The sequence below is a fragment of the Oryctolagus cuniculus genome, chromosome 12 (assembly GCF_051225735.1).
Source record: "Oryctolagus cuniculus isolate XC-2025 breed Fujian yellow rabbit chromosome 12, ASM5122573v1, whole genome shotgun sequence".
NCBI lineage: Eukaryota > Metazoa > Chordata > Mammalia > Lagomorpha > Leporidae > Oryctolagus > Oryctolagus cuniculus.
Genome location: NC_142878.1, coordinates 102,491,865 through 102,518,838, shown reverse-complemented (window position 1 = coordinate 102,518,838; position 26,974 = coordinate 102,491,865). Strand labels below are relative to the sequence as shown.

General features: G+C 47.0%; 1 protein-coding gene across 3 annotated transcripts in view; it reads right to left on the bottom strand.

Moving 5' to 3' along the window:
• Positions 1 to 26,974, bottom strand: part of ADAMTSL3 (ADAMTS like 3) — a 410,995-nt gene that overhangs the window by 133,186 nt on the left and 250,835 nt on the right. For all 3 annotated transcript variants that reach the window (XR_016217636.1, XM_008275279.5, XM_089309514.1), the window contains exons 14-16: positions 26,812 to 26,959; positions 24,740 to 24,824; positions 4,056 to 4,345 (exon numbers count right to left, since the gene is read on the bottom strand). Coding sequence is in view for 2 of the 3 variants with exons in the window: in XM_008275279.5 (XP_008273501.3) it covers positions 4,056 to 4,345; positions 24,740 to 24,824; positions 26,812 to 26,959 (523 nt within the window). In the remaining variant the exon portion in view is untranslated. The remainder of the gene's footprint in view (positions 1 to 4,055; positions 4,346 to 24,739; positions 24,825 to 26,811; positions 26,960 to 26,974) is intronic.

The following is a 26,974-nucleotide window of genomic DNA, read 5'->3' as shown; positions in this document are numbered from 1 at the left end:
GATTTCCACGTGCAGAATCATGAAGCAAGACCCCTACCTTTCACCTTACACAAAAATTCACTCAACATGGATTAAAGACTTAAATCTATGACCCGACACCATCAAATTATTAGAGAACATTGGAGAAACCATGCAAGATATAGGTACATAGGTACTGGCAAAGAATTATTGGAAAATACCCCAGAAGCACAGGCAGTCAAAGCCAAAATTAACATTTGGGATTGCATCAAATTGAGAAGTTTCTGTACTTCAAAAGATACAGTCAGGAAAGTGAAGAGGCAACTGACAGAATGGGAAAAAATATTTTCAAACTATGCAACAGATAAAGGGTTGATAACCAGAATCTACAAAGAAATCAAGAAACTCCACAACATCAAAACAAACAACCCACTTAAGAGATGGGCCAAGGACCTCAATAGACATTTTTCAAAAGAGGAAATCCAAAGGGCCAACAGACACATGAAAAATGTTCAAGGTCACTAGCAATTAGGGAAATGCAAATCAAAACCACAATGAGGTTCCACCTTACCCCAGTTAGAATGGCTCACATTCAGAAATCTACCAACAATAGATGCTGGAGAGGATGTAGGGAAAAAGGGACACTAACCTACTGTTGGTGGGAATGCAAACTGGTTAAGCCACTATGGAAGTCACTCTGGAGATTCCTCAGAAACCTGAATATAACCCTACCATACAACCCAGCCATACCACTCCTTGGAATTTACCCAAAGGAAATTAAATTGGCAAACAAAAAAGCTGTCTGCACATTAATGTTTATTGCAACTCAATTCACAATAGCTAAGACCTGGAACCAACCCCAATGCCCATCAACAGTAGACTGGATAAAGAAATTATGGGACATGTACTCTATAGAATACTATACAGCAGTCAAAAACAATGAAACCCGGTCATTTGCAACAAGATGGAGGAATCTGGAAAACATTATGCTGAGTGAATTAAGCCAGTCCCAAAGGGACAAATATCATATGTTCTCCCTGATTGGCGATAACTAACTGAGCACCAAAGGGGAAACTTGTTGAAGTGAAATGGACACTATGAGAAACAGTGACTTGATCAGCTCTTGTCCTGACTGTTGATGTACAATGTAATACTTTATCCATTTTAGTATTATTTTTGTCCTAGTATTATTGGTTGAACTCTGTAATTAACACACAATTATTCTTAGGTGTTTAAATTTTAACTGAAAAGTGATCCCTGTTAAATATAAGAGTGGGAATAAGAGACGGAGGAGATGTACAATTTGGGACATGCTCAATCGGACTTGCCCCAAATGGTGGAGTTAGAAACGTGCCAGGGGATTCCAATACAATACCATCAAGGTGGCATGTACCAATGCCATCTCACTAGCCCAAGTGATCAACTTTAGTTCACAATTGATCACACTGATAGGTCTAAGAGTCAAAGGGATTACACAAACAAGACTAGGGTCTGCTAATACTAACTGATAGAATCAAAAAGGGAGAGAATGATCCAAAATGGGAAGCGGGATACACAGCAGACTCATAGAATGGCAGATGTTCTAAACAGCACTCTGGCCTCAGAATCAGCCCTTAAGGCATTCGGATCTGGCTGAAGAGCCCATGAGAGTATTTTAGGCATGGAAAGCCAAGACACTCTGGGAAAAAAAAAAAAAAAAAGAAGACCTAAATGAAAGATCTCAGTGAGTGAGATCCCAGTGGAAAGAACAGGGCCATCAAAGAAGGAGGTAACTTTCTCTGAAGGGAGGAGAGAACTTCCACTTTGACTATGACCCTGTCGGAATAAGATCGAAGTCGGCGAACCCAAAAGGCTTCCATAGCCTTGGCATCTCATGACTAGAGCCTAGGGAGATTACTGACGCCATAAACAAGAGTGTCAAATTGTTAAGTCAACAACAGGAGTCACTGTGTACTTACTTCTCATGTGGGATCTGTCCTTAATGTGTTGTCCAATGTGAAGTAATGCTATAACTAGTACTGAAACATTATTTTTACACTTTGTGTTTCTGTGTGGGTGCAAACTGATGAAATCTTCACTTAATATATACTGAATCGATCTTCTGTATACAAAGATAATTGAAAATGGATCTTGATGTGAATGGAATGGGAGAGGGAGCGGAAGATGGGAGGGGTGTGAGTGGGAAGGAATTTATGGGGGGGGAGCCAATGTAATCTATAAACTGTACTTTGGAAATTTATATTTACTAAATAAAAAAAAAGGAAAAAAAAAGATCTGTTGAAAGCCATTGGCCTTATGAAGGGCATCATATCCATCCCGGGGGGTCTGAGAGGAAGTGCCCAGCGAAAGCCAGACTAGCCAGAAGGAAGCACAGTCCGAGGCCTGTCATGATTTGAAGGCATTCGGGGAGAACGGCACAGAGACTGCTAATGTACCGTGTCGGGAACACATCTCCACAGGGAGTCTGCTAAAACGAGCCCCTGGTGAGCCAATTCAAGTTTCATTCATGCTATCTGCAGCAGCACATTCTTGTACTCCACTGTGCATGCACCGACCTCTCTCACATACAAAGTGAATCCATATGCACTTAATAGCATCTTCAAAAATTTCTTGGAAAACGTGCATTTTACCAAAAAAAAAAACCTTTTTGAAGTACCCACATATATGCCACAACCTAAATTAGGTATCAGCATATTGTAGCCAGTAGCTAGGTAAGGCACATCCCATCTTACAGGGGTTTATTGTCAGGCTGGCCATGATAGAGAGCAGGTGTCAGGGCCAGCCAGGATAGAGGTTGAATTAGACCTGGAAGGAAGAAGACAGACTGTATTGAGTCACACAGCCTGGATGGCAAGGATTGAAAATTCAGGACCAAGAGCCTGGGGAACAAAGGGTGATGGGTTCAAGTAAAATGACTGGGCCGTGAACTCCATGACCTGAGAGCTGGTTCCAGGTAGCGGGCTCAGAACAACAGGCAGAGGGGAGTGTGCTGTTGAGCCAACAGCTTTAAGACAGCCGCTCCTTCTGTGTTTCCCACTGTTGGTTGGAACCAACTGACATCGGGGCATGCTCAGGGACCAAGTCCATTCCACAACAGCTGGCTCAAAGGCAAACAGCCAGGAGTCAGAGCACGGAGTGTCAGGGAGCCTGGGGTTCCCCATGACACTGAGTCTCCTCCCCACTAGTGAAAGACCTAGCTCTCCCATTGCTTGTTCCTGTCTTTCCACTTTTCATCAGAGCCTTCAAGAGTAGACTCCTGCTCCCTACTTGTTCACTCCCTTTGGATCCCAGGACACTCAGCCCTGGAGCCAACTTCTTCCTGAATGGGTCAGCTGGCTCTACGACCACTCTCTAATACTAGCAAGGTCTGCTGCTACGCACGTCACTCCCCAGAGACACAGGATCATGGTGAGTCATTCATTCTCCGCTGGTTGCAGGTGTGCACCAAATCTTTGGTGAGGGTGGCTTACGTGAGAACCGCATTGCATGCAGCAATTCCAGGCTGCCTCAATATGAAGAAGAGACGTATGCCTAAGATTGTCTCAGCTTAGTTACTCTGCGGTCTCCAAAGGAACACACGTCTTTCTCTTGGTCAGCATACAGTCTTACTACTTCTTACCTTCCTAAAGCAATCACCCCAGAAATAAAGGGAAGAAAACGCATAGGTGCAGCAGGTTAAGCCGCTACTTGTGATGCCAGAATCCCATAGAATGGTGCCTGACTTGCCAAACCAGCTTCCTGCTAATGTTCACCCTGGGAGGCAGCAGGTGACGGTTCTTGTACTTGGGCCTCTGCCACCCACGTGGGAGACCCACAGATATTCTGGGCTGTTGACTTTGGCTTGGCCCAGCCCTAGCGGCTGTGAGCATCTGGGGAATAAGCCAGAGGACGGTCTTTCTCTCTCACGCATGCACTGTGCCTTTCAAATAAAAATAAATACAAATTTTTAAAGAAGAAAATGCATAATTTCCCATTATTGCATTTCTTCCCTTCCCTTAGTCTTTAGCCAGTTTGTGTATCTGGTCTACCCAAGCTAGCAAGTTCTCAAACCGTTCTAACACACGACATAACTGTCCTTAGGCAAAGGTTTCCAGTACCTCCCAAGCATGTGGCCGTGCAGGGAGTGAAGCCGGCATACTCCCAGTCGTAGGTCATCTCGCTGTCCTTCCCCTGGAGGGAGGCGTCCAGCGCTGGGGAGGCCGGGCTCTCATCACAGGCTTCCAGGAAGCAAGGGCGCTCGCTGGGCAGCTCGGGGCCCTCACACTCCTCCTCTGGCAGCTCCGTGTCCGTCTGCGTGAACTTGAGGAGCACGCGGCACTTCACCTCGCGGACCTGGACGCCCGGCCCACACGTCGTACTGCAGGCAGACCAGGGTTCCGGAATGAACCTGGGGAGAGCCGGGGGCCACGGGGGAGGACAAGAGGGACCGTCAAATACAGGCCATAAAGGGAGGGACACCAAACTTCAGTGAAGCAAAAAGCACAACACGACCAGCTCCTCTCAGAGGGCATGAACTCGCTCCGAATGCTGCATTTTGTAGTTAACCAACTTTCAAGTCTTAGTAGCAACAGAAAGAATTCTTCCCTGGAAATACACTCTATGCTTGCATTTGTGTTATAATTAAAATTATGTGCTGTGGCTTTTGCAAAAATATCATTACAAAGATTTTGTTCTTGTTTCTTTTCTTTCTTTCTTTTTTTTTTTAATTTACTAGGGACAGTGTTATGGTGTAGCAGGTTAAGCCATCGCCTGTGTCTCCAGCATCCCATATGGGCGCTGGCTGGAGTCCCGGCTGCTCCACTTCTGATCCAGCTCCCTGTTAATGCACCTGGAAAAACAGCAGAAGATGGTTCAAGTGCTTGGGTCCCTGCACCCATGTGGGAAACCTGGATGAAGCTCCTGGCTTTGGTCTGGCCTAGCCATGTGGGGCAAGAACCCGCAGATGGAGGATCTCTCTCTCTCTGTAATTTTACCTTTCAAATAAATAGATTATTTTAAAAATAAAGATTTAGTAACATGTAGAGATTTCTAATTTGATTTATCTCACACTATGGAGATTTTCACCAATATTCATTCAGCAAATCTTTTTTGAGTTTATCCTCTCTAAAAGGTAAAATTTTATTAAACTGTCTCAGTGTCTAGGAGCTAAGTTGTAGGCTTAGTTGAAATGCTTTTTGCAGAGCGGGTAAAGCTGTACTATTCTTTTGTGTGTGTTATATAATTATGCCAACCTTCTGAAAATTCTTGAAAATATAAAGGCATTTCACAATCTGGCTGGATGAAACACTTATTTCTTATCTTGAATTATTATCCACTAAGTCAAACGTCATCAAACTATGACCCGTAGGCCAACTCTGGTCTGCTTGTTTTTGTACAACCCATCAGCTAAGCATGATTTTTGCCATGTTAAATTGTTGAGATGACATTTTGTGACATGTGGAAATTACATAACATTCCAATTTTAGTGCCCGTAATTAACATTTACTGGAACGTTTGGCCACCTGTCACCCATGGCTGCTTTTGTGTCACGTGGCAGAGCTGAATATTTGCAACAAAGATGGTGTAGGCTTGCAAAGCCTAAAGAAAATACTATCTGGGCCTTTACAAAAAAATGCTTATTGGCCCCTGTGCTGAATTTTTTAAAATAGATGCAGTAGGAACAGATGTATTTAAGAGACTCTGAAATAACACTTGGTGTCCTGAGGTTACTAACAGGTAAGAGACGAGAAGGAGTTCAGTGACAGAGTAAGCTTTGCAAATGTTGTGTTCAATGATTTTCAACAAGTTTGTTTACTGCACAATTTTTCCAAAGATAGTGTTGTAGGAGTGCATGTTATAAACACCCAAGAAAGGGAGAAGATGTGCATCATAACAGAAATGAATGAATAGAGACCCACTTCCATGGGCTACAGAAAAGGCTACTGAGAATTTTATTTAAGGTGCAGTTCCAGGGGCTGGTGTCTGGTGCAGCGGGTTAAGCCACCACTTGGGACCCGGCAAACCCTGTGAGCACTGATTGTGGCACTGGCTTCTCCACTTCCAGCCCAGCTCCTTGTTAATGAGCCTGGGAAAGCAGCAGCAGACGGTCCATGTTCTGGGGTCCCCGCCACCCACGTGGGAGACCTGGACGGAGTTCCAGGCTCCTGGCTTCAGCCTGGACCAGCTCTGCCCATTGTGGCCATTTGGAGAGTGAATCAGCACATGGAGGATTCTCTCACTGCCTCTCGTTCTGTAACTCACATTATTTCCAAATAAATATTTTTTTATTTTATTATCAAATAAATAAATCAAACTTTTCTTTTTTTTTAAAAAAAGATGGAGTTCCAAAGCTCATTGTTTTGCACCTCAGAAAGACAGGATTGGCCGGCGCCGCGGCTCACTAGGCTAATCCTCCACCTGTGGCGCTGGCACACCGGGTTCTAGTCACGGTCGGGGTGCCGGATTCTGTCCCGGTTGCCCCTCTTCCAGGCCAGCTCTCTGCTGTGGCCAGGGAGTGCAGTGGAGGATGGCCCAAGTGCTTGGGCCCTGCACTGGCATGGGAGACCAGGATAAGTACCTGGCTCCTGGCTTCAGATCAGCGCGATGCGCCGGCCACAGCACGCCGGCCGCAGCGGCTATCGAGGGTGAACCAACAGCAAAAGGAAGACCTTTCTCTCTGTCTCTCTCTCTCTCACTGTCCACTCTGCCTGTCAAAAAAAAAAAAAAAAAAAAAAGGATCGTAAGCTTCTCAGAGTCTCCTAACTTCTTTCCCCAGACCAGACTTGGCTGCCCGTGACAGCACGTGTCCAACAGCAGAATGAAGCACAGTATTCTAAGTGAGCCCCATACAGAGATCTCAGTCCCATCAAACATTCGTCTACTGAGTCGAAAGCTGTTAGTGGGGAGCTCTAGTTCTATTCCGTGAGCAGATGTGCTTGGCTCCCCCAGGTGGAGCAGTGTTGGAGTAACTACACACGTACTCTGGTCTCTTTTGGCTGCCGTCAAGGTAGAATTGGGAAGAATGAAACTGGTTCCATCTAAGCAGAGGCGTCCACACCATGGAAGAATATGCAGTTACTGGGGCCAGCACTGTGGCGTAGCGGGTTAAGCCGCTGCCTGCAGTGCCAGCATCCCATATGGTCGCGGTTCGAGTCCCAGCTGCTCCACTTCTGATCCAGCTCTCTGCTATGGCCTGGGAAAGCAGTAGAAGATGGCCCAAGTCTTTGGGCCCCTGCACCCATGCAGGAGACCCAGATGAAGCTCCTGGCCCCTGGTTCAGATTGGCACAGCTCTAGCCGTTGCGGCCAGTTGGGGAGTAAACCAGTGGATGGAAGACCTCTCTCTCTCTCTCTGCCTCTCCTCTCTCTGTGTAACTTAGACTTTCAAATAAATAAATCTTAAAAAAAAAAAAAGAATATGCAGCTACTTAGGAGGAGGAGGGGCGTCTACAGGAACTGCGGAGGAATAGTTTCCTTTTGCAGATTACAAGTGAAGCAAGTACAGGGCAGGTCACACTCATAACTGTGCTTTCTTTTATGTAAACATAAAGGTTTCTATGCTTTATGTGCACACATATAGAACATATTACATATTGTGAATATGTATACACTACATAGTATGAATATATATACACCATATATATCATATTACAATATTTATAATGTATAACAATTAACAAACAATAACAATCTTAATATATTAACAGCTAATATAATATTAATATATTAAAAAGAACCTTGAATATTATTACAAATAAATAAAAGGAAGGTACATACGATTGTTATTAATTTTATATTTATGACATAATTATTACTTACGATGATTAAAATTATAATGAAATATGACTATAATTTAAATATATTATATAATTATTAAATATGTGATTGGTGTATGGATATATTATAGATAAATATATACTATTATGTAATATAATGATATGATTACTATAATACTGGTACACGATAATTGTACATATATGCTGGTGTCTCATTTCTCTTTTCTGGAGCAACTGCAGGTGTCAGGGACTGGAGTACATCAACAGGTGGCTTTTACTTTCTGTTTTACACTTTTAAGACACTTGAATTTTCTAGCCATGTGAATAGTCTACTGGTATGATCATTAATTTTGTGGTTTTTTTTATCCTTAGTACTAAGAATTTTAAATTTGGGGCAGGCATTGTGGCATATTGGGTTGAGCTGCTGCCTACGATGCCAGCATACTATATGGGCACTGGTTTTAGTTCTGGCTGCTCTACTTCTGATCCAGCTTCCTGTAATGAGCCTGGGAAAGCAGCAGAAGATGGTCCAAGTGCTTGGGCCCCTGCACCCGTGGTGGAGACCTGGAAGAAGTTCCTGGTTCCTAGCTTCTGCCTGCGTCAGCCTCAGCTGTTGTGACCATTTGGGGAGTGAATCAGCAGATGGAAGACCTCTCTCTCTGTCTCTTCCTCCCTCTTTCTCTCTCTCTATATACTTCTGCCTTTCAGATAAATAAAATAAATCTTTAAAAAAATAGGGAAGAGACAATACGGATAAATGATGAACAAATGAGAAACCTAATTTTTAAATGCATAAACATAACAGAAGAAAACTTTCATGTACCAAAGGAAGAACTGAATTCAGCCCTAAAAGTCCTCACTATGTACCAAACTATTGAAAAGAAAATAATACCAGAATTTATTTAGAGAAACACTCAAAGTATTTGGAAAAATCTTATATCTAAGCAGAAAAAAAAATAATCAGTAGTTTTCAAAAGAGAAAAAGAGTTGATGTTAAAAATCATTCCTTTTCAATATTAAAAGAGAATTTCAGAGCCATATACTCATCATATTAATAAAGGAAAAAGGAAAGCCTGTAAAATAACAGTTCATGCTTCGGCTCATCTGAGAAATATAAGGAAGATAGTTTCAGTACAGAGGGTCTTAGAAATTACCCATATATTTAATCTCCCTGAAAAACAAGGAGCAATTCCAAGTCAATGACAACTTAATTTTAAAAATGGATTTAAAATGATGTGTGATGGGGAAGGCGTTGGGCCTAGCGGTTAAGACACCAGCTGGGATGCCCACAGCCCACATCAGAGAGCTGGGTTTGATTCCTGGCTCCAGGCCTGATCCTAGCAGGCAGTTCTTATGCCTCAAGTTAGCTGATTCCTGCCACCCATGTGGGAGACCTGGATTCCACTCCCAGCTCCCAGGCATTCAAAGAGTGAAACAGTGGATGGGAGCTTTCTCTCTCTGTATCTCAAGTAAATGAATGAACAAATAAATAAGCAAATAAACTTTTAAATAGTGTCATAAAAGCTGGCACTGAGAATTAAAATACTTTAGACCTATAATTAATGCTAAATAACTATTCAAAATATAATGTAAAACCAGGTAAAAGGTTGGAAACAGTTTTCTTTCAAAAAACAAAATGCATGGAATAACCATAATTTATTACTAATTTTCTTGGCTCCAAATAACAGAGTTTAATAACAAAAAATCGGAGGTTTGAGGAAATAAGTTGAGAATAAAACACAAATTTTCTCATTTTAAAAATGGAGAAGTCAACAGAAATTGCACCATTCTTGATGTGTATGCTCAAAAATCATATCAACTAAGCATGCTAAAAATGAAATTATAATAGATGGTAGATTGAGTTCCAGGCTCCTGGGTTGTTGCTGGCAGTTGGAACGTGAATTAGCAGATGGAAGATCTCTGTCCCTCTGCCTTTCAAACAAATACCAATCATAACAGATGCTCATATCCCATCTGAGTGCCTGTGCTCAAGCTCTGACCCGGCTCTTGATCCAGCTTCCTGCTAATGCAGACCCCACAGACATCTGGGGAGTGAACCAGCGAATGGAAGATTTGTCTCTCCACCCCTCCCCGTGCCGCCCAGTCTCTCAAGTGAAAAAAGAAGATCAAATGAAAGTACTTCAGAAGTATAAACATAATGAGATACATATCCACCTGAGAATAAAATAGAAGAACCAAAGGGCAAGTGTAAAAATCGAGAAAGTAAACAGAACAGACAAGACTGCCATTATTTGAAGATGACCTGGCAACTCTCAAAAACAGTAAAATTAACTAAATATTTTTTTGGGAAAAAAAGAGATTTTAAAAAACTAATCCCCAACTATGTGTGTGTGTGTGTGTGTGTGTGTTTCAAAAAACTACGTGTGTGTGTGTGTGTGTCCACCTATGTGTATATATACATATGTAGCTATTATCCTAAAATTTCACTTTCCCCCAAATCCAACTAAGACTACTCACTGTCAGGCACCAGGTGTCAGTTAACCAATTTTCTCAACTTTACCAGTAAGAATTGTTCTTTTCCTGGTCTTAGGCATGAGAGAAACTGAGGCTTTAAAAGTGGGGGAAAATCACCCAAGTCCTCTGGGTTTGTAAATAAATACTTCATAAGAAATGTGCACAGCTGATAGCACCAAGCTAGAAAATACTGAGAGGACTCCAGCCCAAAATTCTCATCAATGGCGAATGCACCATAGGGTCCTGAGTAAGAAGACATAAAACTGTAAGATATCGGGGCTGGCGCTGTGGCGCAGTGAATTAAAGCCCCTGCCTGCAGCACCGGCATCCCATATGGGGGCCAGTTCAAGTCTCGGCTGCTCCACTTGCGATCCAGCTCCCTGCTAATGCAGCCGGGAAAGCAGTGGAAGATGGCCCATGTGCTTGGGCCCCTGCACCCACATGGGAGACCCGGAAGAAGCTCCTGGCTTCAGACCAGCCCAGATCCAGCTGTTGTGGCCATCTGGGAAGTGAACCAGAAGATGGAAGACCTCTCTCTCTCTCTCTCTGTTACTCTGTCTTTCAAATAAAATAAAACATAAATCTTAAAAATTAAAAAAAACTAAGATATATTCATTCTCCCTGATTAATTTAGGAAAAACAGCTTCCATCAAGACCTCTGAGGCAATTTGGTGGCGGGTGGGGCGGGAGTTGGAAACAGACAATGCAACTCTGCAGTCTTACAGAAGGTTAGGTGAGAACAGTCAAGGGCACGTTGAAAAGCAGTGAGGATTACAGAGTATTCCGCAGCACAGTAGGAAAAAAGGACTAAAGAGAACCACAGCATTTCGAATAATTCGAGGATTCTTCAAAATGTTTGTGGAAAAACAACTTGTTTGGTTTTTTTCCTTCACACTATTTGTTGAACGCTTAGTTAGGGTTGATCGTGTGGGTATAAAGTACACTGACAATAGATCTTTGTAAAGGTTAGTGGGAGTGGGAGGGGAAAGGGGATGAGAGTGCGGGCAGGAGGGAGGGTAGAGTGGGAATCTGTATATATGAAATAATGAAAGTTGTATAACTTAAATAGAATTCTCAAAGATAATGAAATACGTTTATTTAGGGACAGGTCTGTGGCTGCTCTGAACGTTCAATCCAGCTCCTTGCTGATGTCCTGGAGGCAGCAGGTAACGGCCAAAGTGGCTGGGCTTCCCTACAACTCCTGTGGCCGACCTGGATGGAGCTCCTGGCTCCTGGCCTTTGCCTGGTCCAGCGCTGGCTCTTACAGGCACCTGGGGAGTGAACCAGTGGATGGAAGACCTCTCTGCTTCTTCCCCTACCTCTGTGTGCCTATTCTTCTAATTGGTCACTCCTTCAAACAAAATAAATAAGTCTTTTTAAAAGATGTTTATTTTGGGGTAGGAAGCTTTTGTAATTCATGTGTAGTTTTCTTCATAGTATGCACTTTCCTTGAACACTCTGAAGACTGCTCACACAATCCTGGCACTGGAGTATTCGGGTTTACACAATGAAGCCATTTTGAAATCAGAGGGGAGGGGCCGGCACTTGAAGCGTAGTGGGTAAAGCCTCTGCCTGCAGTGCCAGCAATCCCATGTGGGCGTCAGTTCAAGTCCCAGCTGCTCTACTTCCAATCCAGCTCTCTGATAATGGCCTGGGAAAGCAGTGGAAGATGGCCCAAGTCCTTGGGCCCCTGCGCCCATGTGGGAGACCCAGAAGAAGCTCCTGGCTCCTAGCTTTGGATTGGCACAGCTCTGGCTGTTGCAGCCAATTGGGGAATGAACCAGCAGATGGAAGACCTCTCTCTCTCTCTTTTTCTCTCTCTGCCTCTCCTTCTCTCTGTGTATAACTCTGATTTTCAAATAAATAAATAAATCTTTAACAAAATCAGAGTGGATAGTTTTCGATTATTCAGTAGCCAGTGATAGGGCAACTTATTATTTATTTGGAAAAATACTAAGTTAGTCTGATACATGTCTGAGTAAATTCTTCATGAATCAAAGCTGTGCAAAATTTTAAAACATAAAAAAATAGAAAATAGTATTTAAAAAGATAACTTCTGGGGCCAGCGCCGCGGCTCACTAGGCTAATCCTCTGCCTTGGGGCGCTGGCACACCGGGTTCTAGTCCCGGTCAGGGCGCCGGATTCTGTCCCGGTTGCCCCTCTTCCAGTCCAGCTCTCTCTATGGCCTGGGAGTGCAGAGGAGGATGGCCCAAGTGCTTGGGCCCTGCACCCCATGGGAGACCAGGAGAAGCACCTGGCTCCTGCCATCGGATCAGCGTGGTGCGCCGGCCATAGCGCTCCAGCCGCAGCAGCCATTGGAGGGTGAACCAATGGCAAAAAGGAAGACCTTTCTCTCTGTCTCTCTCTCTCACTGTCCACTCTGCCTGTCAAAAAAAAAAAAAAAAAAAAAAGATAACTTCTGGATGTTGATGAAAGTGAGGGAGAGAATGTGAGTTTGAGGGCCGCCCTGGCGAGGGGACTTGGCAGTGACTTCCTGAATGCCCCTCCTGTGCCTATCTTTTGGCCCAGAAAGTCATCCTAACAGGACAAATAGCGATGGGCAATTTACGATTTGCTGCAGTTTTGTCATGAAGAACAATCAGAAACAAACCACAAAGAGCTAGGAGACCCTTCTAGAACCTAATAACGCAGTGATTATGTTATTTTCCCGGGGGGAAATTCTTCCATGGCTCCTCCCGCCTCCAGATCAAGTGCAAACTCCTTGATGCACCTCTGAAGACCTGCAAGATGTGGAGGCTTCTCCGGCTTCGTCCTTACAGCCACAGCTGCCCCGCCCCCTAATCCTCCAGCCCCCTCCCACCACACAGACCGCCTCAATCAGATGTGGCTCTGATGGGTCTGTCAGCACCCGCAAGAGCCTCCTTCCCAAATACCTGCCTTAGGATTTAAGACCTGATTCATGTACCATCTCCCCCAGGAAGCCAGCCCTGACCCCCGACAATAGCCCGACCAAACCTATACATAGTCATTTTGCATTACCATCCATCGGCCACTTCTGCCTACTCCATTACTAAGGATGGGTGAGACCCGAATCTGGGTTATTTGACAAGAAACTGAGGCTCTTTGTAGGGTCACGTGCCATAATGTCCACCACTCGGTAGTTCTGACTCAATGGCTAATTCCGTCTGCTGTATGTGCGGTGATGTCCCTAGTGGCCAAGTAAAGAGGATAGCAACATTTCCTCACAGGGTTGCTGCGAGAATTAAATAATTCATCCCTGTAGAACACTTAGAACATGAACTCATTGAGAAGAAGTGTTCAATGTTAGCTGTTAACTGTCGTCGTTAGAAAAACAGATTGCTGGACGGTGCCACGGCTCACTAGGCTAATCCTCCACCTTGGGGCGCCGGCACACCGGGTTCTAGTCCCGGTCGGGGCGCCGGATTCTGTCCCGGTTGCCCCTCTTCCAGGCCAGCTCTCTGCTGTGGCCAGGGAGTGCAGTGGAGGATGGCCCAAGTGCTTGGGCCCTGCACCCCATGGGAGACCAGGAGAAGTACCTGGCTCCTGCCATGGGATCAGCGCGGTGCGCCGGCCGCAGCGCACCGGCCGCGGTGGCCATTGGAGGGTGAACCAAAGGCAAAGGAAGACCTTTCTCTTTGTCTCTCTCACTGTCCACTCCGCCTGTCAAAAAAAAAAAAAAAAAAAAAAAAAAAAAAAAAAAAAAAAAAAAGAAAGAAAGAAAAAAAAAAGAAAAACAGATTGCTGGGGCCAGTGCTGTGGTGTAGTGGGCTAAGGCTCTGCCTGCAGCACCGATATCCTATATGGGTGACGGTTTGTATCCTGGCTGCTACTTTTCCAATCCAGCTCCCTGCTAATGCAGGTTGTCCATGAACTTGGGACCCTGTCACCCATGCGGGAGACTGGGATGGGGTTCCAGGCACCCCGACTTCAGCCTGGACCAACCCTGGTTGTTGCAGCTATTTGGGGAGAGACCCAGCACACAGAAGATTTTCTCTCTCTCTTTCTCTCTGTAACTCTGTTTTTCAAATAAAATCTTTCTTTAAAAAATTGCTGAAATATATATATATAGCCTACTTTAATTTTAGCAAACACACTTTCCCAACAAATGGAGAAGCTAAAACAGCAGGGGAGAAAGCACACAGTATGCCCATGTCTGTTCCATTCCCTCAGCGTTCGCATACGAAAAATGGGAGGAGGGCAACAAGATGGCTAGGGTGTCGAGACTCCCCTAGACTCCAAGCAGGCTCCTAGGAGGAATATTTAAAACAACAAGGGCCAGCGCCGCAGCTCAATTGGCTAATCCTCCGCCTGCGGTGCTGGCACCCTGGGTTCTAGTCCCTATTGGGGCGCCCGGTTCTGGTCCTGGTTGCCCCTCTTCCAGTCCAGCTCTCTGCTGTGGCCCGGGAGGGCAGTGCAGGATGGCCCAAGTGCTTGGGCCCTGTACCCCATGGGAGACCAGGAGAAGCACCTGGCTCCTGGCTTCGGATCAGCACAGTGCGCCGGCCACAGCGGCCATTTGAGGGGTGAACCAATGGAAAAAGAAGACCTTTCTCTCTGTCTCTCTCTAACTCTGCCTGTCAAAAAAAAAAAAAAAAAGAATCTGTATCAACTGTCAACACATTCCACAGCTGAAAGCTAAGAAGGTCAAGGCCGCAGTTTCTCCGGCTGAGCTCTAGCAGCTCTGATTTTTATTTTCCTAATTAAAGCAAAGCCCCTTGAACATCCGCTGGCTATGTCAATTCAGAGCTCGGGCCGAGGTAAAACCACAGCAGCGGTGATCCTCTTCTGCAGGCTGGTTTGGAGGCTTTGCTCGGGGGGATCTGACTGACACTCGGCTCATCCTGGTGCTCATTGTCAACACACGAGCCGCAAAGACAAGGGGGGATGGAAGGATGACCTGGAAGCTGAGGTAGCCTGCAGGTTTGCCTGGAAATCGAGCCCATGAGAGAGGCAGAAGTGCTGGTAAGAAACTGTCAGCTGCACACCACGAGCCAGGAGCAGGCCAGACACTTCAGTGTGAATTGGACAGGAAAACTGCACAGAGAGACCACTGACTGAGATGGAGAGACGGCAGAGAGGGGCGGAAGGCAGCTGCTTAGTCTAGGTGTCGTCAGCTCAGCCCTGCACTCTGGGGAGAAAGGAGCCCTCCAGGAGCCGAGAGCCTGGATCGACATCTCTATGAATAAGGGGAGGGCAACCCCAGCAAGGCCCGGTGAGACCCACAGAAAATGCAGGTGGAGATGAATACGGGGCTGAACCCACTGTGGCTTCTATGACCACCCTGTTCTAAAGCAACAAAACGAACAGCACGAGGGTCTTCAAAAAGTCCATGGATATGCATATTAGAAATGACACATGGGGGCCCGCGCTGTGGTATAGCAGGTAAAGCCGCCGCCTGCAGTGATGGGATGCCTGATTGAGTCCTGGCTTCTCCTCTGCCCATCCAGCTCTCTGCTATGGCCTGAGAAAGCAGTGGAAGATGGCCCAAGTGCTTGGTCCCTGCACCACATGGGAGACTCAGAAGAAGCTCCTGGCTCCTGGCTTCGGATTGGCACAGCTCTGGCCGTTGCAGCCAATTGGGGAGTGAACCAGCGGATGGAAGACCTCTCTTTCTTCTCTCTCTGCATCCCCTTCTCTCTCTGTGTAACTCTTTCAAATAAATAAATAAATCTTTAAAAATAAATCTTAAAAGAAATGATGTATGAATTTCATTTTTTTTGCACCACAATAAACCTATCTTTTTGTTCCATTTCTCCATGAACTTTCTGACCTGGGAGGGATTTGACCCAGTGGCTCCCAAATTCTGATGCACTTTCCCCACTTCCTCCCACGCCCAACCCCACCCTCAAGGTCACCTTTGCTCAGAAGGCAGAAAACTGAAATTCACAGAGGCAGAAAGCACAGCACAGGCTGCCAGGTGGGGGCGCAGAGTGAGGAGCTGCTCACTAGGCGCAGTTTCTGTCAGGGACGAGGGGCTCTGGAAGCGAAAGTGGCGACAGGTGCACAGCAGTGTCAGTGTGCTGGGTGCACAGTGCACAGGGGTACTGTACTGTACAGGGGTCAGTGTACTGTGTACACAGTGCACGGGGTACTGTACTGTACAGAGGTCAGTGTGCTGGGTACACAGTGCACAGGGGTACTGTACTGTTCAGGGGTCAGTGTGCTGGGTACATAGTGCACAGGGGTACTGTACTGTACAGGGGTCAGTGTGCTACATACACAGTGCACAGGGGTACTGTACTGTACAGAGGTCAGTGTGCTGTGTACACAGTGCACAGGGGTACTGTACTGTTCAGGGGTCAGTGTGCTACATACACAGTGCACGGGTACTGTACTGTTCAGGGGTCAGTGTGCTGGGTACACAGTGCACAGGGGTACTGTACTGTACAGGGGTCAGTGTGCTACATACACAGTGCACAGGGGTACTGTACTGTACAGAGGTCAGTGTGCTGTGTACACAGTGCACAGGGGTACTGTACTGTATAGGGGTCAGTGTGCTGGGTACATAGTGCACAGGGGTACTGTACTGTTCAGGGGTCAGTGTGCTGGGTACACAGTGCACAGGGGTACTGTACTGTTCAGGGGTCAGTGTGCTGGGTACATAGTGCACAGGGGTACTGTACTGTTCAGGGGTCAGTGTGCTGGGTACACAGTGCACAGGGGTACTGTACTGTACAGGGGTCAGTGTGCTGGGTACATAGTGCACAGGGGTACTGTACTGTTCAGGGGTCAGTGTGCTGGGTACATAGTACACAGGGGTACTGTACTGTACAGGGGTCAGTGTGCTGTGTACACAGTGCACAGGGGTACTGTACTGTACAGGGGTCAGTGTGCTACATACACAGTGCACAGGGGTACTGTACTGTACAGGGGTCAGTGTACTGGGTACATAGTGCACAGGGGTACTGTACTGTACAGGGGTCAGTGTGCTGGGTACACAGTGCACAGGGGTACTGTACTGTACAGGGGTCAGTGTGTTACATACACAGTGCACAGGGGTACTGTACTGTACAGGGGTCAGTGTGCTGGGTACACAGTGCACAGGGGTACTGTACTGTACAGGGGTCAGTGTGCTGTGTACACAGTGCACAGGGGTACTGTACTGTACAGGGGTTAGTGTGCTGTGTACACAGTGCACAGGGGTACTGTACTGTACAGGGGTCAGTGTGTGCTACATACACAGTGCACAGGGGTACTGTACTGTACAGGGGTCAGTGTGCTGGGTACACAGTGCTCAGGGCACTGTACTGTACAGGGGTCAGTGTGCTGGGTACACAGTGCACAGGGGTACTGTACTGTACAGGGGTCAGTGTGCTGGGTACACAGTGCACAGTGGTACTGTACTGTTCAGGGGTCAGTGTGCTACATACACAGTGCACAGGGGTACTGTACTGGGGTCAGTGTGCTGGGTACACAGTGCACAGTGGTACTGTACTGACAGGGGTCAGTGTGCTGGGTACACAGTGCACAGGGGTACTGTACTGTACAGGGGTCAGTGTGCTACATACACAGTGCACAGGGGTACTGTACTGTACAGAGGTCAGTGTGCTACATACACAGTGCACAGGGGTACTGTACTGTACAGGGATCAGTGTACTGGGTGCACAGTGCACAGGGGTACTGTACTGTACAGGGGTCAGTGTGCTGGGTACACAGTGCACAGGGGTACTGTACTGTACAGGGGTCAGTGTGCTACATACACAGTGCACAGGGGTACTGTACTGTTCAGGGGTCAGTGTACTGGGTACACAGTGTACTGGGGTACTGTACTGTACAGGGGTCAGTGTGCTGGGTGCACAGTGCACAGGGGTACTGTACTGTACAGGGGTCAGTGTGCTGGGTGCACAGTACACAGGGGTACTGTACTGTACAGGGGTCAGTGTGCTGGGTACTCAGTACACAGGGGTACTGTACTGTACAGGGGTCAGTGTGCTGTGTACACAGTGCACAGGGGTACTGTACTGTACAGGGGTCAGTGTGCTGTGTACACAGTACACAGGGGTACTGTACTGTACAGGGGTCAGTGTGCTGGGTACACAGTGCACGGGGTACTGTACTGTACAGGGGTCAGTGTGCTGTGTACACAGTGCACAGGGGTACTGTACTGTACAGGGGTCAGTGTGCTTTGTACACAGTGCACAGGGGTACCACAGGCTAAGCCGCCACAAGCCAGCACTCCGTATCCCAGAGCTGGCTTGAGTCCCAGCCGCTCCACTTCTAATGCAGCTTACTGCTACTATGCCTGGGAAGGCAGTGGAGGATGGCACTAGTATTCTGATCCATGACCCTGCCGTGAGGGAGAACCAGATGGAGTTTCAGGCTCCTGGCTTCTGCCTGGTTCAGCCCAGGCTGCTGCAATCATTTGGGGAGTGAACCAGCAGGTGGAAGATCCATCTCTCTCTCTCTCTCTCTCTCTCTCTCTCTCTCTCTCTCCCCTCACCCCTGTCATTCTGAATTTCAAATGAATCATTGTTGTTAAAACAAAAACAATGTCCACGTCCTTAATGCTACTGAACTGTACAAAGAGGTTAAAATGATATACTTTATGTTCTGTATATCTTACCACAAATGAAAAAAATGTGGCAAAGCCAAAAGGAAGAAAAACGATGATGACAGGGCCCTACCTGACTCAGTGGATTCAGAAAACCTCACATTTAGAAAAAATATCACGGGTGATTCTGATAGAAGTGCTATGAAGGTTGTACTCTAAAAACAGCATTTTGGTAATAAAGAAAAGACGCCTTCTCTTTTAGATGCACACTGAGACATTTACCTGTGACGCTCTGCACTTTCTGCATTTTCTCCAAATTTGATCCTGGGATGGAGCAGCCTTGGTGGTACAGACAAGGGTGGCTCTAAGCGAGACGCAGGGTGAGGAGCACCTGGAGTCTCATTATATACTGTTCTCTCCCCCATTCCCCATAATAAAAAATAATGTCTTTAAAAGTGACTTAACGGGGCTGGCATTGTGGCGTCATGTGTAAAAGCCTACACCTTTGATGCTGATGTCCCAAATGGGCACCAGTTGGTGTCCAAGCTGCTCCACTTCTGATGCAATTCCCTGCTAATGGCCTGGGAAAAGCAGCAGAAGCTGGCCCAGGGGCTTGGGCCATTGCACCCGCATGGGAGACCTGGAAGAAGCTCCTGGCTTCTGGCCTTGGCCCAGCCCAGCCCTGGCTGTTGCAGCCATCTGGGGAGTGAACCAGTGGATGGAAGACCTTTCTCTCTCTCTCTCTCTCTCTCCCTCTCCTTCTCTCTCTCTAACTCTGCCTTTCAAATAAATAAATAAATCTTTGAAAAATGACTTAGCCAGGTGCAGACAGGAGCCTGATTAGAGGGGTGAGGAATGTGGCAGCTCATCACCACGGGCAAGGAACAATGACCAGGCTGGATCATTCCACGAGGCAAAGCATGGACGTGGCCAGGGACGCGGCTGGAGGCCAGGAAGGGCCACACCTTGCACAGAGTGGCTGGCCTCGTGGAGGAGAGTGTTCATCATTTGGGATGGAAAACACTTGGATATCCTGAAGGTTGCAAAGGAAGAGTCAGATCTGGGGCCCGAACTACACTACATTGGCTGTGCAAAGGAGGGGTTTGAACGGATGGAGGAGGAGCAAATTAGGAAGCTGTTGCCAGCGTCTGAGTGAGTGATTTCAGGTCCTGGAAAAGGATGGAGGGAGGGGGAGAAAGAGCTGGAGCTGAGAAAGATCTTAGTAAATATAACCAGCACAACTCATTGGTAAAATACACATAGGGGAAGAATGAGAAAATGAGAACGAGGCCAGAAAGACTCCAGACTTCCAGTTTGGGGGATCGGACAGACAGCCACCCTATTAACCAAGCGAATGCACACAGAGGATTAACAACTGTTATCTGTGTTCTGAGACCACCAGATCCTGGTCCAACATATCGTTCTAGAACAAGAACTCTTGGCCCTCTTTGTGTCAAAGCCGCACACTCCCTTTCGGGTGTCTCAGGTAGCTTTCTGTCGACAGGTTGCTTCCCCTGCAGGATCACAGGAGATCAGAGCTGGGAGAAGGTCCCAGGAACATTTAACCTCTCATCCTCCTTGTACCACTGGGAGGTCTTGAGATGCTAACTGGCTTGTCTAAAACCCTTATCTTTCAACTACGTTTAAGACTGTCCTAACTTCAGATCAAAGAACAACACAGCCACACGAAGGTACTGCAAAAAGTCTGCGGAGGGAGCAGGCACTCAGCTTAGCTGTTAGGATGCCTGGGAGCGCCTAGGTTTGATTCCCAGATCTAGCTCATGGCTTCACCTTCCCACCCACGCAGACCCTGGGAGGAAGCAGCCATGGCTCACGTGAGCGAGTTCCTGCTGCACGTACGGGTCCTGCTGCAGCTGGATTGGGGTGCAGCTCCTGGCCCTGGCCTCAGCCTCCTCCCTGCTTCCTGTTAAGGCGCATCCTGGGAGGCAGCAGAGCATGGCTCAAGCACTTGGGTCCCTGCCATGCATGTGGGAGACTTGGAATTGCTATTGGCTTTGGCCTGGCCCATTCCTGACAATTTGGGGCCATTTGAGGGATGAAGCAACAGATAGAAAATCTCCCCTTGTCTCCCCCACTACACACACCCTGTCTTTCAAATAAAAAGAAAATAAATAAGGAAAAAATGTTTAAAAGATAAATTTATTTTGGTACAAAACATCTTGAAATCCATGCATACACGGGGTCTTCAAAAAGTTCATAAAATGTGTATTATGAGAAAAAAAACTATGCACAGATTTCAGAACATTTTTGCACCAAAATAAACATCTTTTGATTCCATCTTCCATGAACTTTTTGCAGTTCCTATCATTTTGATTCCCCATCTTTACTCTTTTATTTAGTAGTCAAATACCTTTCAGCTCATTTCCGTCTCAATCAGAAATCTACTTCATAAATCTCTTCTTTTTTTAAAAAAAGACTTATTTAGGCCAGCGCCACGGCTCACTAGGCTAATCCTCCGCCTAGCGGCGCCAGCACACTGGGTTCTAGTCCCGGTTGGGGCGCCGGATTCTGTCCCGGTTGCCTCTCTTCCAGGCCAGCTCTCTGCTGTGGCCCGGGAGTGCAGTGGAGGATGGCCCAAGTGCTTGGGCCCTGCACCCCATGGGAGACCAGGAGAAGTACCTGGCTCCTGCCATCAGATCAGCGCGGTGCGCCGGCCGCAGCACGCCGGCTGCGGCGGCCATTGGAGGGTGAACCAACGACAAAAGGAAGACCTTTCTCTCTGTCTCTCTCTCTCACTGTCCACTCTGCCTGTCAAAAAAAAAAAAAAAGTAAAAAAAAAAAAAAAGACTTATTTACTTATTTATTTGTGAGGTAGAGTTACAGTGAGAGGGAAAGAGAGAAAGGTCTTCCTTCCATTGGTTCACTCCCCAAATGGCTGCAATGGCCGGAGCTGTGCCAATCCAAAGCCAGGAGCCAGGAGCTTCTTCCGGGTCTCCCATGTGGGTGCAGAGGCCCAAGGACTTGGACCATCTTCTTCTGCTTTCCCAGGCCACAGCAGAGAGCTGGATTTGAAGAGGAGCAGCCAGGACTCTAACCTGGCGCCCATATGGGATGCTGGTGCCGCAGGTGGAGGAATAACCTACTGTGCCATGGCACTGGCCCCAATATGTCATCAATCTCCATGATTTTTCCGTTCCATCTTTTGGATGCTACTCTCAGCTGAACTGAAAGAGAGCTTCTTATCCATGGACCCAGCTTCTTCCAGGCAGTCTTCCTCGTTTCTCTCGACTTTCTGCAAGATCTGAACCCCACTCGCTGAAGCCTCCTGCAGCCCTCAGAGTGCATCGGTCTCTGTGATGCGACCCTGCCTCAGTCTCACTCCTTCCTCTGTTCACCGCTTGCCTCTTCTGCTCCATTCTCCTTCTTCCTCAGATCTCAGAGCTTCTCCCATGAACCCCATCTTCTTCCCTCTTTTTTAAAAAATTTATTTATTTATTTAAAAGGCGAAATTACAGAGAAGGAGAGTGGCAAAGAGAGAGAGAGGTCTTCCATCCACAGGTTCACTCCCCAAATAGCAGCAACAGCCAGAACTAGGCCAGCCTCCTCCAGGTCCCCCATGTGGATGCAGGGGTCCAAGGACTTAGGCCATCATTCACTACCACCCCAGGTACACCAGCAGGGAGCTAGATCGGAAGTAAAGCAGATGGGACTTGAACCAGAACCAATGTAGGATGCCGATACTGCAGGCAGCGGCTTTCTCTGCTGTGCCACAGTGCCACCCCCTCCTTCCCTCTTTACTCTGTCACTCTGAGATCATTCACCCTTGCATGGCCTCAGTTCCTTCTGTGGTCAGATCTAGGTCTGACAGCCGTCGAGGTGGGACGTACTGCTCCTGTCCCGAGTGTGGCGCGCCAGGTCTCCTGGCTCATGCTACTAGACACAGAGAAGGGATCCTTACTGGCCTGGGACTCGCTGGCCTTGGACTCACCCTTGGGCTGCAGCACACTGAAAGGGACATTGACAAATGAGCGTGTGTTCTGAGAACAGCAACAAGGCTAGTCAGGGATCTAAAAACAACAGCACACGAGAACTGCCGCAAAGGTTGAGTGATGACCCGGGGAGAAATCAAGCTCTCGGGACCCACCGAGCTTTCTTCGAGTTTCTGAGGACTTGTCACTTGGGATTCCGCATAAATATGCTTTTTGTGTTGTTTTGTTTCAGAGAACAGAAATGAGAAGGTCCATTTTGGCTCAAGAAGAGAAAAAAAAAATCTTGCAAAGAACTCTGGTTCTGTTGCTATTCTGGTCTCTCCAATTCTTGGGCTTGCGCCAGCCAAGGTAATTTTGCATCCACCGGATTTCAACACAACAAACTGTCTCGGAAGGGGGTGAACTCAGCCTGTGGCTGAAGGTGTTGAAGAAGCAATGGCTGCTCTGAGAGGGAAATGGGCCAATGACTGCTGAGATTCTCCTTCCTGGAATGCTCTCTGAACTGCTCTCCTTGTCTATAGCTTGTCAGCACTGCTGGCTTAGCGTGGCTGACATGGCATCAGCTGTCCTGTCCAATTACTGCACCTGTCACTGGTGCTGTTGCTCCTGCATACTCCTGGACTAGAAATCTCACAGCATCTCTCTCTCTCTCTCTCTCTCTCTCTCTCTCTCTTTTAGATTTATTTATTTGAAAGTCAGAGTTACACACAGAGGGAGGAGAGGCAGAGAGAGAGAGGTCTTCTATCCACTGGTTCACTCCCCAATTGGCTGCAATGGCCGGAGCTGCGCCAATCTGAAGCCAGGAGCCAGGATCTTCTTCTGAGTCTCCCACAAAGGTGCAGGAGCCCAAGGACTTGGGCCATCTTCCACTTTCCCAGGCCATAGCAGAGAGATGGATTGGAAGTGGAGCAGCCAGGTCTAGAACCGGCACCCATATGGGATGCTGGCATTGCAGGTGGCAGTTTTACCTGCTACACCACAGTGCCAGCCCCTCACAGAATCTTTGATTCCTTGCTCTCTTTCCACCCCTCCACCTCTGCTTCCAGAATGCTTTGTTGATTTGCTCTTGATTCCTCATTTCCACTGACACAATGACAATGCAGACTCCTCAAATCACATGTGGACAGCTGACGCTGCGGCTCACTAGGCTAATCCTCCACCTTGCGGCGCCGGCACACCGGGTTCTAGTCCCGGTCGGAGTGCCGGATTCTGTCCCGGTTGCCCCTCTTCCAGGCCAGCTCTCTGCTGTGGCCCGGGAGTGCAGAGGAAGATGGCCCAGGTGCTTGGGCCCTGCACCCCATGGGAGACCAGGAGAAGCACCTGGCTCCTGGCTTCGGATCAGCACAGTGCGCAGGCCACAGCGCGCCAGCCACGGTAGCCATTGGAGGGTGAACCAACAGTAAAGGAAGACCTTTCTCTCTTCCCCTCTCTCTCTGCGTCCACTCTGCCTGTCAAAAAAAAATCACGTGTGGACAGTAGTCACTGGGTTCTCTCTCTCTCTGTCCATTCTGCCTGTCAAAAAAAAAAATCACATGTGGACAGTAGTCACTGGGTTTTCCAGCTGCAATGGACCTGCAGAAACCAAGCCCAACCTCCCATTTTATAGATAAGGAGGAAGAGAGGCGCAGAGGGGGGAGACTTGGCCAAGGTCACACAGTCACTGGGGGTGGTTCTAGGCTCCCTACTCCCAGTACCATGCTCTATCCACAACCCTGTACCGCAGCAGCCACGGGCACCTTGATACATTTCAGCTCAGCTGGTTTTTCAGCAACTGGCCATGACTTCACCATGGAACGATTGGCTTATTTGTGTAATACTGTGATGGTCCTTGGTCAAACCATATGTGTTAACTTGGGAATGATCCCTGACCCCTTCACTGTAACAGACCACTGGGTCTGCTTTGAGTTAAATAACACTGTTCTATCCTGCACTTCTCACAGACACTGCCAGAGCAGGACTGCTGAATTGTGAAATAAAGAAAAACTCTAGCCAGCTCGAGCTCTCTAGAGTCTGCAAATCCAGGTCATTTGGATACCGAATGTATTACTGTACTCCAGTGAGTACAAAAATTACATAGATCATGTTAACTGGCCATGCCCTGATGACACCCATAAAGGGTCCTGGACTCACGTTGGTTCTTCTGTTACTATTCTGGTCTCTTCCAGTTCTTGTGCTTGTTTCAGCCAAGGTGATTTAGCTTCCACTGGACTTTTTTCTAAGAAAAGAAAGAACATAAACAACAAACTTAATTACTATTCGTCAAAAACAAGTTTGATACATGGTCATTATTGGCAGGAGATTTTACATGCAGAGGTTATATTTTTTCAAATGCGTGTTAGCACAGGTGGCTCCTGAAATGAATAAAAATGTATGTAGCATTTTTAAAATGCTATTTATCTGAACAGCAAAGAGAGATTCTAACTATTGGTTCACTGCCCAAAAGCCCATAGTACACAGGGCTGGGCCAGGCCGAAGTCAGGAGCCCAGAGTTCAATCCAGGACTCACACATGGGCGGCGAGAACCCATGTGAGCTCAAGCACTTGATCCACCACCTGCTGCCCACCTCCCCTCCCCTCCAACCCAGGGTAGAATTGGAAGCAGAGCTGGGACTTGACCCCAGGCACTCCAATACATGATGTAGTATTTTTTTAAATTAATACATTATTAAGACACAACCCATATGATCCCATGATACAATTAAATGTGCTCTCAAAGTTAACATAAAAATGCCTTCTGTAAGTCAACATCAATTTCTAGTGTTTACATATTAAATCACGAACTTCAACCACATCAGCTGATTTTCTTTTGCCACGAATTTTTTTTTTTTTTTTTTTTGCTGATTGACTGCAGAAATTATTAGAGAAATGCAAAAAACAGGGAGGTGAATAATGTTGGAAGGTAAAAGAGGCTGTGTTATGGTTTATTAAAACTCTTATTGTTGTTGTTGTGGTTGAGGGAGATGATTGCCAATTAACCTGTTACAAAGTAAGTGGAAAGAAAATCACTCGGGGTGGCCCAGAGAAACCGCAGACACTAAGAAGGAGGCTGTGAAAGCCCCATCAAGTGAAAGATGAAGGGAAAAAAAAGATTTTGCTGATGCAGTCACATGATCAGTTTGTGCACCTGTCACAGCAAACAGTGACTTTCCTGTAGAATAGACTCAGTCCAACAAAACCTCATCAAACAGTTAGTTATGAGGGTATTTGTATGGTTACTAAACCCAGAAATCACAAAGGAGAATTTCAGCATCCTCTCTAAGGTACTGAGGCTGGGATTAACCTTGTGTTGTTGTTGTTGTTGTTGTTTTTTTTTTTTTTTTTTTTTCCCATCTCAAGAAGAAAGATCCTTGTCATGAAGGTTGGAAGTATTCTGCTGACATATATGGAAATAATCATGTAGAGAGAGGGGTGAATACTCAAGAGATGCTACTGAGACTTTTTTTTTTGACAGGCAGAGTTAGACAGTGAGAGAGAGAAACAGAGAGAAAGGTCTTCCTTCTGTTGTTTCACCCCCCAAATGGCCGCTACAGCCAGCGCTGCACCCATCTGAAGCCAGGAGCCAGGTGCTTCCTCCTGGTCTCCCATGCAGACTAGAACCCGGGGTGCCGGCACCACAGGCAGAGGATTAGCCAAGTGAGCCATGGCGCCGGCCCTGAGACCTTCTACCCACGGATTCTGCCCACTCCTGGAGTTCATGGAGAACAAACAGAAAGCACAGGAAAAAAAAAAATCTAAATTCCCTCGACCTAACCGGGAGCTCAAAGCCTCTATGGATTCCATCCACCAGGACCTGTGATGCAGCTAACATCCTTCCTTCCTCCCTCAAGAAACCTACACTCGGGCAGGTAGCTACAAAAAACACTGGGAAGACAAACAAACCTGGGAGAAGAGAGTCCCCCTCCCCACTCCACTTCTCCTCTTCCAGCTCTGCTGTCTCTCCCTCCTTCCCCTCACTTTCCCTTGCATGCCTTCTTTTTCTCCTATTGCCTATCTTCCTCCTTTCTCTTCCGGTCAGGGATTGCATCCCATAATTTTATCAGGCGATGCTAGTACAAGCCTAGGCAGACGAGAGCCTCTCTACCTGTCCTAAGTCGATAGCTGCTCAGGGTTCCCTCCATGTGTCCAGCGTCTTTATCTATGTGGATGGGTCTATGGCAACTTTTCAGTAAGACAAATTTTATAAGAACGCAGCCCAAACCTACCTTTGGGTTTATAGCATGGGATGGGAATGACACACTCTTCTTTGATGTGGAGCTTCAGCTGTGGGTTGCAGCCCCCGACGTGCTGTCCCCGGTGGTTGATGCACAGAACGACCCGGTAACGTAACCCCCGGCCGCAAGTCACTGTACACTTCAAAGAGAGAAA